We start from the raw sequence: 18,470 nt of genomic DNA on the forward strand, positions 1-18,470 counted from the left end.
GGGTGGTACAGTATGTGATGGTACTAGCTAGTAACTGATTGAAGAAGGCGACATTTTTTTGGGATTGTTTTCTCAGTAACTATTCTACTCGTCTGCGCAACTCCTTGCCGAGGCATACGAGTAAATTAATTAACTAATAAAGATTGATCGATTGTTCTTGTTGTGCATGGAATTTGTTATCGTTCGTGATTCATGCATGTCTTCGACATGTGACGTGGCGAAACTTGTCATGCCGTTAATCATTAGCCTGCTTTTCCGAAATTTAATCATTGGCATGAACTTTGAAGATAAAGACATTGATTTCGTTAATGAAATCCCAAGTCAAGCACTCTCTTTAAAGAAAACATTAGCAGGCTAGCTATCCAGAGAATTAGCTTGAAAACAAGTGTCACGCTAGCAGGACTACAATTATCTGCAAGGTTTGCTTGCACGGCCGCGCCACGTTGCCGGCGGCGACCAGCGGACAGGTGGACTGGTTTTAGGCATTTCATGCGTGCAATCCGAACGAAACCTCACATTACATGTTGATTAGGAACTCATGCACGTGCTCATGGCAAGTAAAAACAGGACATGCAACGGCGAGCATGTATGCCAGAATCTCAACCTCTTGTCCTGTAGGGCGACCAGGTGACTTGACTGAACGAATAAGGTTCAGATCCACACACCGGCCAGGCGCCAGCCATACGCTATTCTTATCTACCGATCCAGCGTCAGAGATCGAGCGAAACACGGCGGCGCCACGTAGTGAGGCAACCGTAACACACAAACTGTTCATGGAGTCTGTTGTTTTTACATGCCTCTGCGTGCAGATATTGGTGCTGATTCCCAGTCCAATCTTGAATGCATTTTCTATCGGACAGAACGGGACAAAGAGCTCGGCTGAAGCCACGCAGGGTCTGTCTGACGATTCTGAAACTCACGCGGCTCCCTGTCTCCTCCCACCTCGCTCCTTCCTGCGCGTGCGTGGTGAGTAAGTAGTAAAAACAGGACAAAAGAACAGGCGTGTCAGACGACGAACCTCCTGCATGCAGTGCAACCAGTCGCCGAGTCAGCTGAAACTCACCGACCATCATTTCCCGTCGATCGACTGACCAGCACACTGGCATCCTGCGACAGGCTAAAGTATTCCGTTCGTTTCTAAATAATAAGTCTTCGTAAAGATTTTATTATGGACAATACATGGATTTATGCAGATGCATTTTAAAGTGTAAAAGGGTGTTTGGATCCAAGTGACTTATTTTAGTCTGACTAAAAGTAGTCTCTTTAAGGGGCTAAAGTTCCAAGCACCCCTGACTAAAAGAGGCTAAAACAAGTCTTGAGACTAAAACATTTTAGTCAGGGGTACCCCTACTAAATGTGGATTAGTCCTCTTTCTTCTCATTTAACTCCTCTCCTTTAAGACATGCGAGTTCTGGATTGGAGGGTTTGGAGGATAATAAATGATCATTAACTTGATTTTAGTCTATTTAGTATTTGGATCCAAGCATGGATGAGGCTAACAAGTTTTAGTCCCATTACTTTTAGTCATGAGACTAAAATGTATCCAAGCACCCTCTAAATTCATTCATTCTGCCTCGTAAGTAGTTCATAGTGAAATCTCTACGAAGATATATTTAGAAACAAAGGGAGTATGGTAGTACTACGCGGGCTTGATCGGTCGACCGGCGGGCAGGTAGGCGTCTACGGTGGCTTCGTAAATCTCAAGATGATATGCTGGTTCAGTCTTTTATAGATGCTTATAGAGATAGGGTGTGCGTGTGTGCGTTCATAGAGGTGAGTGCATGCGCGTGTATATGAGCGCTTGTGTCCGTACTGATACTCAAAAGAAAAAAGGTAGGTACGTGTCACGGCGCGGGGCCGTCGCCTGCACATGCAGGGAATCCCGGCCGCAGCGGGGCCGATGATCACGGCGTCCCGTGGACTGATCGACTGTTCCAACCCAAATCCGTGCGTCCGGCGTCCCGTCTAATCTCGAGATAACGATCACACCGGTGCATGTGCGTGAACAATGCGTTCGAGAGGTAGACGGCCGTCTTACTCTCACTGTACATGTGTACAGTGTAGGATACCGGTCGTATACAGTATGTACACGCGTGACTGGCCGGCCGGGTGCATGCACATCGGCATCGGCATCGCCGCATCGGTCCTTCCGGGCGTCTAGTTGTACCAGCCGTGAGTGTCAAGTACAAGTACTTCTCCTTGCTCCTTCTCATGATTGGCGCCGCCCCGTGCACGTCACCAACTCAACCCACCTTCTTCTCCGGACTAGATTGTTCAAACTTCTACTTCCTCCGTAAAATATGAGAGCGTTTAGATCACGCCTAACTGCTCGGTCGACATGTATAACTGAAAATGAAAGTGCTACAGTATATATCAACTGCCTTGGTTGTACTGACCGTAGGTACGTGACTATCAAGTACTCCCTCTGTAAACTAATATAAGAGCATTTAGATAACTAAAATAGTTATCTAAACGTTTTTATATTAGTTTATGGAGGGAGTACAAGTACAAGTACTGCTCCTTCTGATGATTGGCGTGTCACTCACAAACCCATGTTCTTCGGATTAGACCGCCCAAGCTTTTCTAGCTGCTCGATCGTTGCATCATGTATGCTACCCAGCTCATCTGAAAGTGAAGGTGATACAGACATATAGTATCATCAAGATGGCTTTAAGTCGTATGCAAATCCTTACTTGTTTATATTCTTTCGGTGAAGTCATATGCAATGTGGTACCATATGACATTGTTGCAGACTCAGCCACATGCTCCCATATGCCACACCACGACAAGCATATACATGCGTGTATTACATGGAGTCATCAGTTGCACTTCACTCACGGGCCACCCGCTACCTGCATACGGTGATTAATTAAGTAAGCAAACGACGATTACCTCAACTGCGTAAATGTCGTGTGTATACTTGACACGTAGAGCATCTATGGAAGCACCGGTGCCGTGTGGAACCTTAGCTTATTATTGGCTTGATAAGCCTAGATACATGCATCAAATCATGTAGTAAATCTCCTTGGTGTATTAACTTTTGTTCCGTTCCCACACTAAACTAATGCGAGACCGGGGAAGAGGACCTCTCTGTTGTGTGAAGGCTCATAAAAAAGGGGGGGGGGGGGGGGGGATAATTTTGGAATTTAAAAACTTGCTATAGCTCTTATCATGCATTGTTCAACCACATCCCACAAGGGTTGTTCACAACAAAATGACTGAACAATAGAAAATAGTAATGTATACAAGGTTTAATGCCCAGTCTCTTCTTAATTAACAAACCAAAGGATATACTTTTGCCTCATCTGCAAAACAAATTTATAGTCATGTAATCCAAACATGCTGTTAAATATTTATTTGCTGCATGCCATCTCAGGACCATTCTGGCTCATCCGACGCACTGGTACATGACGTATTTTCTCAAGAAGGGAAAATTTTTGCTACAATTATCTGACCATCGCAGTCGCAACAGAACAAGTTCATGAGTTAGTAGATGCAACCTATATTATTAGTGGCAATCTGGCATTAAACAAGGACGAACTCGTACTACGTTGTTACGTGTCAAAACTAGTCGTTTAGGTGTTAAGAAGAAACTAATCGTTTAGATATTGTGGAGGCTAAGCTTCAAATGCGATACAGCGAGAAGTGCATCAAGACAAATGACACTTTGTCCTCACTCTTAAAGCAGGAACTCTGCTTTTTCATGCACGCACCATTACACATTACACTATTTGTTTATTTTTCAGTCAAGAATACATATTTATTTCTGTACCTGTCCCCTTTTTTTCCTGCTTCGTTGGCACAAACATGAAAAAGGTGCAGACCGTAAAGGCCTCTCTCACTCTCCTTTTCTTATTCTTTCGGCGCTTTATGTCAGATCCATGGATAATAATATCAGGAAATAAAGTATGAAACTTGTGAGCATATGCTATCTACTGTACATACCAGGGCCTCCTTCGGTTTGAAGGATTTTTGTAGGAAAAACGTAGGAACAAGGATTTCGGAGGAAATTTTTCTATATAAGCATTTGGTTTGTAGGAAATGCGTACAGGAATTTCATAGGAATACTATTCATTTCCTGTGTTTTTGGAGGAAACTACACATCCACTCAAAGCTCATTTTGCGCGTAGGAACGAGGCAAGTCAAATCCTGAGGATGGCAAGTGCCATCCTATCAAATTCCTATACTACTCCTAATTCCTACGTTTTGATTTTCTCCAAACCGAATGAACCCCAGATATGTGTACTACTAGTTAAGGGTTTTGTGCCTGCAAAAGATAACTCCTTTTGTTTGATCTGTAGTACTAGTAGGCAATGTTCGCTGAATCACTGGCCTGATTCTGAGATAACGATCCTTTAGACAAGAGGGGGAAAAGAAATGGACGTGGCAAGGATACTGATGCGGTGGTGCAACCATCGAATTTTGATTCTCTCTCTTTTGGCCATCTCCTGCAGTAGGTCAGGTGTCATGTATAAATCAGAAAAAAAATACTAATTAAGATGCCAGCAGTTCCAGTTATTTCATTGAAATTAAAATAAAAAACAATTTTGTGGCTGCTGGGATTCAAGCCCAGGTCTCCACGGCCACCACGTGGAATTCTCACCACTAAACTACAACCACATTTTTGTTGATTTTTTAAATTTTGCTTTTACTTCTAGTGATAGGACTTCAATTAGCCTGTTCTGGTTAGCGGTCTTAGGTTATGGCTAGCAAACATGTCCGTGCGTTGCAACAAAAAATACAACAGTTTTATGATTAAATGAACTAGTATTATGGAGATCGTATTGCCTCACCATATGTAGCCACATTGATGTGGCTTGCACAGCGAGATATGTACGTGATCGAGGCGACGGAGAAGACAACTCTAAATCATGTGCGCTTCCTGTTATGCCAAACTCGCCGTAAGCTATCACCCGTCCCTCAGTCGGACCCGTGGCGCTGTAATCGCATGCCCTGCCTGTCGCGACCAGGACAACGTTTGTGGCGACGGCTAGAAAAGTCCAAGCTCCAAACTAGGGATGGAGACGACGGGGGGATGGGCGATGGATGCCTCTCCACACTCATGATAGCAGCCGATGCAGGATATCGAGGACCGGGTCATACGGCAAGCGGATGCCGGTGGCGGCGGCACACACAGCGGCCATAGGACCGTGATAGCGTGCAGTTTGATAGACGTCGCAGGATGTGAAGGATCAGATTGTACAACGGGCGAACGCCATCATTAGCACCATGGGTCGCGTCCATGGCGATGAGATGTGGCATCGGCTGCACTCGGAAGACTATCGACATAGAAATAGTATAGTTGGAGTTTGTAACCAAGTCTAACTAAGAAAACCGTACAAACTACGTGCAATATGGTATATAATTTGGAAAGCCCTGCATCTGAACGGCGTGATGGAAATGTTCCGCGGTTCTTCCGTTAGCAGCTCGAGCGCACATAAAACCAAATCGATACAAAGCGGCACTTGTAAGAAAAAACGGGGGTGTCTAATGGGCTGCTCGGAGCAGGCCCAACAATTAAAGCGCACATAAACTAAAGTGGAACGGAATAAAAGAACCGGCAACATGTGAAGAGTTTTCTTGCGGAAGGCAAGTTACGAAAAATTTATCACGCAAGAATAAAGAAAAAATAAAACTAATAACGAAAGGAGAACCAAGAAATATTTCTCCATTTATTAGTAGGAAATAGACATGCGTAGTTTTCTCTTTCCTGAAATATTGTTTTGTATTCGAAGAGTTAACAATTTATATCCATTTTTCAACCATTTTGTGTCCAAACATGGGCACGGATCACGGCGTAGATGGACGGCAACAGGCGTTTCCACATGCGCGTGCCGTCACACCTGCGTGTCTTTGCGAATTTCTGCCATTTATTAGTAAGTAATAGATATGAGTAGTTTTCTCTTTCCTGCAGTAGTTTGTAAGACTCTGCGGTTTCTCTATTAAATTAAATCGAAGGGAAGACACTCTTTATATAAGAGAAACTTCTAGTAATAAACTGATAATAAGCTATCTGATGTCTAGTAAAAAACACCCTTTTTCGAAAAAAAACCTAATGTCGCTCCGTGCGTCCTGCTGGACTTTTACGTACATGATTGTTTTTCTATGCCTTCATCAGGGAGAAGTAGAAGGAAATTTACGAGAGAAAATCATTTAAAACAAAACCGGCGAACACTCCCAAGGTACTCATAAGGTCAAAATTTGCACTATGAGTGATTATTTGCTGTAATTTTTTTTGTGGGGACTCAACAATGATGCGGCGCCGGCGTGGACAGGTGGACCAATTCCCTGGCCATGTGGATGGCGGGGAGGTGGTGGGCTTCGGCTGCGGCGGCGGTTCCTCGTTGGATGTTGGTGGCCATGGTGATGTTCGTCCTCGACCCCGATCTACTCCGATCTGCAGCGGTTCCGGCCCTTGGTGGCTTCGGTCACCGTTCTTGGGTGCTGACCTTGCAGATCCGGTGGCTGGAAGGGTTCCGGGGGAATCTCTTGGCCGGCGTGGCGGCCACTCCGATGGCAGTGCCTTTGGGTGTTGCTTCCCTCGTTGGAGGCTTCGGAGAGGACCTCCTTCCTTTCACCCCTCCCAGGAGCTCAGGTGAAAACCTCAGAACCCCCTGTTCCAAGCGACGACGACACCACGGTGTCGTGCTCCTTCCTGAAGGCGTTGCTCGGGGGCTGCTCAAGTGGCGGTAGAAGTGTGGCGGCGGTTCGGTGTCGACACATGCATTCTGGTCAGCTTCATCTTGGAGGCCGCGACGACATAGGCGACGCTCGTCTGGTGGAGCTACTACCGATGGCCGAGGCATCGTCGGCAGTCTGCGCCATCAGGTTCGGGGTGCTCAGGGGGAAACCCCAGATCTGGGTCTTCCGGATCGGATGATGATGGTGTTCTATCGCTTACCCTTCTGGGGGCATCGTCTTGGAGCAAGTGCTGGCTGGAGGGATGGTGGAGCGGTGTTTCATCTCACACTTTGATGGCGGCGGAGATCGATGGCATGGCGATGTGGAGACTCGGCGTCCGATGTGCGGAGATGGGGTCGCGCAGGAGGAGGTTGCTGTCTGGCGTCATGGTGACGTCGATGGCTGAGTGGCCAGACAAGGTAGAAGCCTCAATATGATCTGAAGACCTGTGGAAGATGGCGGCGACGACACACGAGTGCGTCTGACCGGATTGTGCCCCAGACCCGGTATGTGGCTCGGCTGGGGCCTCCGAATGAGTTTCGGCTTCCGGCTTTTGATGTTAGGCTTAGGTGAGTGGTTTGGGTAGTGGCCCAGCTAGCACCCCTTCATCATTTTGGATAGGAGTAGCAGCATATGTTGCCAAGATGGTGGATTCAGGCATATTGTTGTAATACTTTGTAAGGTCCTCAAGAATAATCAATAAAGTGGCCGTATGCACCTTCCAGATGCAGAGGCCGGGGGTCATCCTCCTTTTCTAAAATAAAAAACAATGATGCACATACGAGTGCCCACGCGCACGCACTCACACACAAAAGCATTCTGAACAAACCGTAGAATTGATGGACATCAAAGATAAATCCACGGATGTTGTTAAGGTTGTGCCACGGATGTTGTTAAGGTTGTGCAGAGCAGAAGGCTCTGATAATTTGAAACATGAAGACATGCCCCCATAATAACACTAGCCCCATCCCGAGGTTGTTCTATTCTCCGCTGTTTAGCTCCGTTACACGCCGTGGTCATTCGGTTCGCTGGCCGTACGTGCACTTCTCTTTATCATCACTTGGTTGACGGCACTGTCTAATGGGTTGGTTAGGAAGCGAAAGAAAAAGAGCCATCGTCTAATCATCAGCCCGAGCATGACAACCGGCCGTGCATGCCCTGCAGCATCCAATGATGGCCTGCTGATGGGTGCTAAACAACGAGAAGAATAAAGAAAACGGGAAATACTGTCTCGTTCAGTTTGCTTCAGTCACGTCGCAGCCATAAAACTAGATAGAAATCCAGCTTGAAAAGACGAAGGTACGCGCAATTTTTCCGTGTAGTGGTTGACCACTTGAGCACCATGCCACCATCGATCTAAACTAAGGAAGTGTACCCATACGTTTACAGTAACGGAAAAACTGACGAAACCAGTAGACAATGTCATCGCCGGGCACACGGACTTTTTCACTGTTTTGACCTTCTCAGCAAATCTTAGCAGAAAACGAATTCCTTCAAAAAACTATTTCACGATCTGACTTTTTTGATAACGCCACAAGCCATGACGTTTTTTCTCTATTTGAAAACGCCAAGCTAGCTTGCATTGCTCCCCTACATAAATAAGTGGCAAATGTGAACAAGCTACTTGAAACGCCACAAGCAATGGCGTTTCATATTTGGGCAGCAACACCACCCCCTTTCGCATTTCTGCCCTGCAATGTAGCGTCTCGACCAGTCCAACAACACGGGCGGGCGTGTTTGGCGTTTTTATATAGTGCAGTAACACCACAACCTGTGGCGTTTCTAAAAAGGGTCAAATCTTCAAATAGTTTTGTATGGAGTTTATTTTGTGCTAAAGTTTTCTCAGAACAGTGAAAAATGCCCCGGCACAGGCGGAGCAGTAGTCCTCCTGGAATTATGATCGCATGTTCCACGTTCGGTTGCCGTGCGCCGCCGCATGCATGCATGCATACACATGTGCCTCGCCCGCCGGAAAGAAGTGAAGGGACTCCTGAACCGTGGGCTGAGCTGAACTGGTCAGTCGCTTTCCGCCATCTTGGTCGCTCCATACAATGCTGATGAGTACTAGCTCGTGGAAGTGATCGTCTCGGGGTCTGAACAAGGAGTGTGGTACGGAGTACCTCTCGTAGTCGTAGTACCAGAGGCACTGCCAAATCGTTCGGTCGTTCGGATATGGTATGGTGTGTTGCGTCTAAGCAACACGTACGGGTGAGCTTTTATACTCGACATGCACGTACGTCTATGCCTGGAACTCGAGATACTCCATGTACGCACCAAGCTGTTGAATCAATGATTGGCTGCTGCTGTTATATACTCCAGTACTGGGAATATACAGTGCAACTAAACAAGGGCTGAAGGTTCGGTGTTGCAAGTAATAATCTGATCCAGACGGGAGCCTCGAACGGGCGTCAAATGCTCGGGCTGACAAGTACCCCTTATATCCAGCCCAAATTTGAGACAGATATGGGGATCCTAGGCCGTCGCCTAAGCCGCCGAGATGACGGAGCAGCAGGCCATCCTGGAGTCCATCCAGGATTAGGCATGTGTGGAGGCCAACCGACAGTTCCTTCAACGGGACCATGCGGTGTCCGACACGCTCTTTGCCGAATTCGACACAGAGATAAAGGAAGAGGAGGTCGGAGCGGAGCAGCCGGAGCTGCAGCTGCCGCCCATGCACCTGAAGCCGGGCACGGAGATTGTTGACATCTCCGACAAGGAGTAGCTACGTAGTATGTAGGTTTTTTAGCTTGCTTGTTTTTATATAAATTTTGGAATCTAGTATGAGATGTGCAGATGCAGCTATGTTAACATGAGGAGTATCCGGTCACTGCCTGCGAACACGCCCGAGCGGGTCCGCGGGCGTTTGAGAGGTCATATTTGTTATATGCGATTGTAGATGCTCTAAGAGGGAGGGGATTGGTGACACGAAGGAGCGGGGGCACGTGGACTGTGGGTTGTGGATCCGTATCAAGATTGGTAATTCTGTTAGTGTATATTGTTTTTTCATCTAATCGTCTTGTATAAGATTTGATATATGTGCCTAATGTCATTGTACATCGGAGCCGTATACCTGTTCTTAGTGTGGGGTAGCCTAATATACAATTATTGATTTTAACATAGACAAATAACGTGGCAAGCAAAATGATTCATTCGGACCATTGATACCGCTTTTCTTCTTGCTTCCAGTCTGTCCTTCTAGTTCGCTCTATCCCACAAGAAATACCATCCTGGAGCTTCGCATCTCCTGAAGTACATCTAGGGTATCAACAACACCATTGGACTTCTATTCGAAGATTTCCGTAAAAAAGTTTGTTATACTTGTATATTTATTGTCCATGATAGTTTGTTCTTGTACAACAATTTGAAATGTATATTTCGCAAGAAAAAGAACAATTTGTAATGTACAATACTGGTCGAATCTTGTCGTTGATGTTCTTCTTTTGTGTATGGATGATTCAACTCACTTGTTTAGTTTGTAGTTCCTATATGTTGGATATATCAAAATTGGTGTACTATGAAATGCTATGATCTTCAATCTTACATGGGGAATTATGCTGCTACTTGTGTTGACATCTACCTAAGAATGAATTGTGTTAAGTTAGACCTCCGAGAACTCGCCGCCGACACCGTCGCCACTATCATTAACCCCACACCACGTTAGCATCATCGTTGGGATTCACATCCGCCATGGCTGCCGTCACCTAGGAAAGAGAGGGTTGGCTACGAGATAGGAGAGGGCGAGAGGGTCGGCCTTTGACTAGACAACGACCGACCGAGCGACTAAGCGACCGCGCGCCGTCATTAACAGCCATCAGGTTGGCGATGTCTCGCGGGAACGAACATGGGGCCCTGTGATAAACAAGTTTGAAACACCACAATCGATACCTAACTCAAATCAATAGTTTTTATCAATAACTACTGAAAATTTGGCTGGTTTCGGCAAAAAAAAAAATATAAGTGGTAGCTCTAGGGTAAGGTTGCCCCATATGCGATAGTTTTTGGTTATTCACTCGTGTATTGTCCATATAGTCTTGTTTGTTCTGGGTTTGACTCTAATGTATCATGGTCGACTTCGACACATCCCATTATTACACATGGTATCCCATCGCTATTTGTGTAATATAATTTCATTTTACGGAACCTCATCAATACGTCGGGGAGCTCCCGCGGTTGCTTGAAGAAGAAGGGGGTTGATTCCATTAGTGAGGGGAACCGAATAGAAAATCCATACATCTCTCGGTTAATTGAGTAAAACAGAACGAAAACCAAATATAAACAGGAAAGACGCAAAAGTGAATAGAGCAATCGACTCCGCTTTCTCAAAGAAAATTGGGGAATCTGCGCTGTTTTCAACCATAGTGCTTGACTTGAAGCCGTTTTGAGCAGCGTGGATGGTATCCGAACGCTTCATTAGGGAATATCCAACGCTGACCCGCAAACCAGACACCGCATCCGTCCGCGGACAGGGAGACCAGTCCGTGAAGACGGATGCGGGAGCCGGCCATCCAATGTTGTCCGCATACATATCAAACACTCTTCAAACAAACTTGATGAATTACATGCAAACCGTATGATTTTCATTTGAACTGGGCGAAAACATTTACATTTCAGGTATAGTTTAATTAACTAAGCTAAACTATACTGCTCCGCGGTAATACTAGTCTACGACCAGCCGCGGCGGATCACCACTCCCACGACGTGTCTTTCCTATGACCGGCAGCCCGCTCATCGGACCGCCGGATGCCCTAGAGGGATATGCTTCAGTGAGAGGGGAAGAATAGCCTCGATCCGCTTCGTGAAGCACGGATCAGGGTTGCTTCTCGGGATGGGGATGACGGTCGTCGTGGTCTACGCCCCTCCTCACCGGGCAAGACACCGGTTATGTAACCCGACGACGCGGTGGCGGTGGCCTTCACGAGACCCAAGCGGCGGAGGCTTCCCATGATCTACTTTTCCTCGCTATCCATGGTGGCTGTGAACGTGCCAGCCTCCTCCGACATGGCTTCTTTCCCCACCTGCCTGACGCGTTGCTGCCATTGCCCGTGGCAGATTTGCATGGAGACGACGTTGTCCAGCCTGGACGGGCGAGGAGGGGGTGGCGATGGTGATGGTGGTGGCCCCAGATTCGGAGGGTTTACCGGCAAGCTATCATGTATTTGGCTGTCTCGTCAGGCAACCCAGGCAGCTGCAATGCCGGAGAACTCCTTCTTCTATTCGCCGGAGGCCATGGCGGGTGTTGTACAAGGAGGAGGTTGAGAGATCAGAGGGCGAGGTGTGGCTCTTGCCCAGTGTCTAGACATTTTTATATAGCAGGCGAATGCGAGGAGCCAGCCAGAGAGGTGTTTAGTGCTCGCCGACACTGGAAAGAACAGGTGGTGCTCGGGGCGCCGTAGTAGGTTCCTTTGCACACAGCCGATTTAATGAAGGTAGGCGGTCAGACATATGGTGTTTCAATGCGGACAAAAGGCGTGCACGCAACGGGCGATCAGCGGGCAGCAATCTAGGCCGGCGAGCTGATTCAATGCCGGGTCGAGTGAACGGTCGCGTCCGCTCTGTGGCAGCATGAACTGGCTTCGGACAAGAATGCGCGTGAGCGCGGAAAAGGGGATTTTGACGGGTCGGCTTAGTCAGATGCGGACCCCCCCCCCCCCCCCCCCCCCCACACGCAGCCGCTGTTTGTCTCCTGTTTGCAGAAAAGCGTGACCAAACTGCCAAACGGACCGATTGAGAACCACGTTAGATGACAAAACACGTTTGAATCATGCGATCAGGACGGCTGTGGGTGGTTTGAGAGTCGGTGTTGGAGACGCCCTTATTTTCTTTAACATATACTAAGACAAGGAAAGAAAATCATGTAGTAAAACCATGTGTGGCCTCGCATGGCACAGGAATCACGTGCTCCATTTCGACGTGCAACATATGCAGATCGATCGTTCAGGAACGAACTCAACATGCCCGATTAATCACATGAATTGAATTAGGGGGCGCCGCTAAGAGATACTAATGTCGTGCCTGATCGGGAGCAGGAGCCGACGCGTGCAAGCTGCGGTGCGCTGGGTTGGGCTGCACGGACTGCCCCAGCTTGGCAGCGGACGTCGATCTCATCCCGGTGTCGTGTCGTCTCGATCTCATCGCGGTGCCAATGTGCCATCCCTGCAGTTCGCGCCAACCCACAAAGGCACTGACCCCTAGCCGCAGCGCTATATATATCGCTGCCCCGTCCGCTCTCCCACCTCACCACCACAGACCACACTGCTCGCAAGTCGCAACAAAGTCTCCCAACCAGAGCTAGCAGCAGCAAGCGAGCGCGTTCCATAGCTCGTCGGGGCAAAGCAAGTCAAGGCAGCATGTGCAACGTCATCACGATCCCGTCGATCGCCTGGCTGCGCCGCGCCGTGCGCCGGTGGCGGGCCCGCCGCTCCACCGCCTCCGCCCCGGTTCCGTCGGGGCACGTCGCGGTCTGCGCAGAGGGCGCGCGGTTCATGGTGCGACTGGCGCATCTGAGCCATCCGGCCTTCCTTGAGCTGCTCCGGCAGGCGGAAGAGGAGTACGGCTTCCCGTCCGGCGCCTCCGGCCCCGTCGCGCTCCCCTGCGACGAGGACCGCCTCCGCGACGTCCTCCGCCGCGTCTCATCCTCGTCCCACTCCGAGCAGCCGCGCCGCTCCTCCTTCTGCCGCCGCCGCGGCGACTCGCGGCCGCTGCTGCAGGGGGTGGCCTTCCCGTGAGCGCGCGCGCGCCGCTGCACCGAACGATCGGGCGACGGAGCACACGCAGTTTCTGCCGCGCGCTGGTGACGGACACGGTCGCCCTGACGCGCAGGCACACGGCCCCCCTGATCCGAAGGGCCGGCGTGCTCCTCTGCGCTGCGTAATGCCGGCCATCGGACGCGCACGTACTGGAGCTGGCTAGTACAGTATGTGATGGTGATGGTGCTGGTTACTGATTGAAGAAGGCGACGGTTTTTTGGGATTGTTTTCTCTGTAACTATTCTAATAGTACTCGTCTGTGCAACTCCTTGCCGAGGCATACGAGTAAATTAATTAATAAAGATTGTTTGAGTTGTTCTTGTTGTACATGCAATTGGTCTTCGTTTCGTTTGTGATTCATTCATGTCGACGTGGCCAAACTTGTCTTGGCCGTTAATCATTAGCTTAAGCTTAGTAAGCTTCTCCCGCAAAAAAGAAGAAGAAGCTTAGTAAGCTGAAGACATCGGTCATTAGCCTAAACTTAGTAAGACGAAGGCGTTGGTCGTTAGCCATTAAAAAAAATCAATCATTAATCTAAGCTTAGCGAAGGCATCGGCTTCGTTAATGAAATCGGCAATCATACTCTCCTAAAAGAAACATTTGCCTTTGTCGTAGTGTCACCCAAAAGTTTGTGCCGATATCATGTATGGGGTATAATTTACGGAAATACGATATCCACTACAGTACCAAAACCTTGAAGAGTTACAAACCGAGCGTGGGTCATTTGATTAGGTTCCTTGTGGTGAAACCTATCCACCGTTTTTGAGCCCTAGACTTTGCATGGATGTTTGTTCTTTTCTGGATTCATTTCAGAATTCAACGACTTCATTCTTTTCGTGGTAACCTACATGTCCGTTGATTTCCTCAATCTCAAGACCTGCGCGCTCAATCCATGCAAAGGTCTACAGGTGTGAGGTGTCACGCTAGTCGGGCTCGCGACAAGCCTATTACTCCAAGGCCTTCCTTGCAGGGTCCCGGCATGTTGCCGGCGGCGAGCAGCGGACATGTTGACTGCCAGATCCTGAACCTCGCTTATCTTGTCGACGTTTTGCTGCCAGACATTTGGCCTGACGATGCTCAAGGTTGCGCGGCTCCCTGTCCCCCCTCCTTGACGCGCGTGCATGGCGAGTAGTAAAACGGGACAAAAGACACAGGCGTGTCAGACGGCAAACCTCCCTGCAGGGTAACCAGGTGACTCCGGTCGCCAAGTGCGCTGAAAAATCCCTGGATCGGGCGGGCTCGTCTGATTGAACAGCAAGCTGGCGATCGGCACGTAGCGAGGCGGGCACAAGGAAAAGCAAGCAACGGCCCCTAGATCGGCAGAACAGAATCCACCCAGCGGGGCGCTTCCACTTCCACCCACGGTGGATTTCTTTCGGGCCCAGCTACACTGCATGCGCTATCAGTTTCGGGCTAGTTCTCGTCGTCAGCTCATGATTCCACCGTATATATCCGCTTGGATTGAAATTGGGCGCCGCATCCAGCCAGCGCCAGCAGCCGTGAGACTGTGCTCGTGCGCACGACGTCTCAGCGGCCTCGATCGGTCGACCGGCGGGTGCGTACATAACGTACGTGTCACGGCGCGGGGCCGTCGCCTGCACATGCGGGGAATCTCCGCGGCGGGGGCGATGATCATGGCGTCCAGTGGACTCATCAACTATTCCAACCCAAATCTGTGCGTCCCCTACTACATGTGCGTACACAATGCACTGGAGAGCGAGAGGGCAGTCTTACTCTTAGCATGCTAATGAATAAGTATATATATTAGCTAATTCAGTAGTCTCTATTGTACGGTACTATAGATACCGGTAGTGTACAGTATGCACCTGCGTGCACGCATCGGCATCGGCATCGGTCCTTCCCGGTGCCTAGTTATGCTAGCCGTGACTGTCAAGTACAGGCACTGCTCCTTGCTCCTCCTGATGCACGTCACGAAGCCATGTTCTCCCACCGGATTAGATTGCCCAAGTTTCTAGCTAGATGCTCGAATCGTTATGTATGTGCTTGCTAGCCAGGTCATCTGAAAATGAAAGTGCCACAGTATCAACTGCCTTGGTTGTACGTACTAACCGTGACTATCAAGTACTAACACGAGTACTGGTCCTTCTGATGATTGCCGCGTCACTCACAAACCCATGTTCTTCAGATTTAGACCGCCACAGTTTCTAGTTTGCTCCATCGGTACGTATGTATCCTACCCAGCTCATCATGAGAGTGAAGGTGATACAGTTTCATCAAACTGGCTTCAACACGTATGCAAATCAATCATTATTTTTGCGGTGAAAGTCGTATTCAAATGTTGTACAGTACTTATATGGCTATGTTGCAGAATCGGTCACATGCTCGCATATGCATGCCACACCACGACAAGCATGCATGCATGCATGTATCGCATGGAGTCATCATCTGCAATTACTCGCGGGGCTCCCACTACGTGCGTACGCTAATTAACTAATTAATAAGTAAACAAATGACGATGATCTCAACTGCGTAATTGCCGTGGGTACTTGACACGTGGTAGAGCATCTAGCGAAGCACGGGACAAATTATGCTCCAGATTATTGGCTTGATTATAAGTCTAGATACATGCACCAAATCTCCTTGCATCATTAACTTTTGTTCCGTTCACACACTGAACTAATGCGAGATTAGATAAGAGCACCTCTGTGTCGTGTGAAGGCTCATAAAAAAGTAATAAAGGGAAGGAGAATATGGGTATACACGCACGCTTAAATCATTATGAAATTTACCCTAAAAAATCATTATGAAATTTCTGTCAAACAAGAAGCTAGTTAAAGATTTGCATCATCATGAAAATTGTACCGTGTAGTCATATCTTGCATTGTTCAACCACATACCACAAGGGTTGTTCAGAATAAAATGGCCGAACAATTGAAAATGGTAATGTATACAAGGTTTTATGCCAAGTCTCTTCTTAATTAACGAACCAAAGGATATATTTTTGCCTCATCTCTAGACAAAAACTTGCAATCACAGAAAATGACAGGAATTCCTAACATGTTGTTAACATTTTATTTGGTGCATGCCATCTCAGGACCATCTTGCCCGATGTGGCACACTTGTACCATGGTACGGGATGTATATTCACAAGAAATGATAAACTTTGCTACGATTATCCGACCACATGCACCCCGGTGGCAACAAAACAAGTTGATGAGTTAGCAGATGAAACATATATTAGCTGTTGAAATATGAGATGGGTCTAGAGCCCATATGACAATTTCAGATTTGATCTCTAAGGGCCCATGTAGGTGGCATGACAAGGTGGTGGGAAGTTTAGTCCCATCCCGGAAGTGGAAGGAGAGTTGGAGTGGTTTATAAGGGATTCTCTTCCTCATGCCATTGGAGCTTGAGAAGAGATGAGGCCCTCGCGCATTCCTTCTCCTCCGCTCGCCGAGCCGAGCTCACTCATATGCGCTTCTTTTTGCCGGTCAGGAACGGAGAGTCTTTGACAGGTGGGGCCACGATCTGAGACGTCGGATCGTGGGCTACCGACTTGGACGTGGGTTTAGCCCACATCTCTCCACGCGCAGGGCGCTGCAAACCCTCTGCTGCCGCCGGCGACTCCGTCCCGTTCACCGTGTACATGGTTGACGGGACAGCAGGCCTCCGGAACCCCGCCTCTCCGGATCCTGTACGGGAGAGGGGCGATTAGGTTTTTGGGTAGCGACTACGCGACTGCTCGCTTCTGTTCATCTAGTCCACATCACCTTCGTCATCACCATGTCGACCGACGCCGACCGTGTCGCCGCTGAGAAGGCCGAAGCCGACAAGAAGGCCGTCGAGGATGCCGCGGCTACTGCCACCGCCACCGCCGCCGCATGGCCGATTGGAGGGTATACATCGTTTATCCCTCTCATGTTTCTTTCTGTTGTAGCAGTATTAGCGATATGCGTAGATGTTTCTACTATATGCGTAGTACATGCTCTGTTAGATCGTAACCAGTGTGTTATCGATGCTGTCAATGTCATGCTTATGATTTATTCATGGATTAATTTAATCGGAAAACTGCCTATTTACTTATCATTAGCGGCAATCTGGCATTACACAAGGACGAACTCGTACTTCGTTGCTACGTGTCAAAACTAATCGTTTTAGATATTGTGTCCAGAGGCGAAGCTCGAAATGCAATACAGCGAGAAGTGCACCTAGACAAGTGACACTCTGTCCTGACTCCTAAAGCAGGAACTCTGCGTATGCATCGGTACGCATTAGAATAGAAAGTACGTACTCCCTCCGTTCTAGAATGTAAGATTATTTTCTATATAACCATTGTGTCAAAATGATCATATATTTTGAGACGGGACAAGTACTATCTAATGCAAGGCATGTTCAGAAACATAATCAAAAGTAACGTTCTATCTTTTGAATCAATGAAATTACATTTGTTTTTGTTCCTATCTCTTTTTACGCAGCTGTGCTGGTACAACTAGAAAAAAAAGGCATCTTCCCACTTTTGGTGTACGCACTCCCGATTCTTTGTCCCTCTTCTTATTCTTTCGGTGCTTTATGTCAGATCCATGGACAATATTATCAGAAAATCAAGTTTGGAAGCATACGCTAACTACTGGTACTGTAAACCAGATTATATGTTAGAATAGGGATTATGTGCCGGCAAAATATATCTCCTTTTGTTTGATCTATACCCGGCAATGTTCGCTGAGTCACTGGCCTGATTAGAGAAAAGGATCCTTCAGACTAGACGCAAAAAATGAAGAACTGGACGTGACAAGTACTCCTACCATTTTGTGCTACTGGGCTTAGTCAGGTAATGTCTGCTAGGTGGCACACACGTCAAATTTTGATTCTTCCTGTTTTGGCCATCTCCTGCAGTAGGTCAGGTGTCATTTATAAATCAGACAAAACACCAGAGGTTGTTGGACATTGGTAGTTCTTTTGCTTTTCTGAATCGCAACAAGAAAAAAAAATAATGTGGAATGTGGCTGCTGGGATTCGAGTTGTTGGACATTGGTAGTTCTTTTGCTTTTCTGAATCGCAACAAGAAAAAAAAATAATGTGGAA

At 47.9% G+C, this 18,470-nt stretch overlaps 1 protein-coding gene across 1 annotated transcript; it reads left to right on the top strand.

The window, feature by feature from the left end:
- The first annotated feature begins 12,931 nt into the window (after positions 1-12,931).
- LOC125527012 (auxin-responsive protein SAUR21-like) lies at positions 12,932-13,754 on the top strand. Its single transcript, XM_048691591.1, has one exon. It carries the CDS (start codon positions 13,029-13,031, stop codon positions 13,404-13,406), a length of 378 nt encoding a protein of 125 aa, XP_048547548.1. The 5' UTR covers positions 12,932-13,028; the 3' UTR covers positions 13,407-13,754.
- Positions 13,755-18,470: the final 4,716 nt, after the last annotated feature.

Source organism: Triticum urartu, unplaced genomic scaffold (assembly GCF_003073215.2).
Source record: "Triticum urartu cultivar G1812 unplaced genomic scaffold, Tu2.1 TuUngrouped_contig_257, whole genome shotgun sequence".
NCBI classification, from domain to species: Eukaryota; Viridiplantae; Streptophyta; class Magnoliopsida; order Poales; family Poaceae; genus Triticum; species Triticum urartu.

Excerpts from the sequence above, each read along its gene's own strand:
- LOC125527012 (XM_048691591.1), top strand. The coding sequence starts at position 13,029 with ATGTGCAACGTCATCACGATCCCGTCGATCGCCTGGCTGCGCCGCGCC.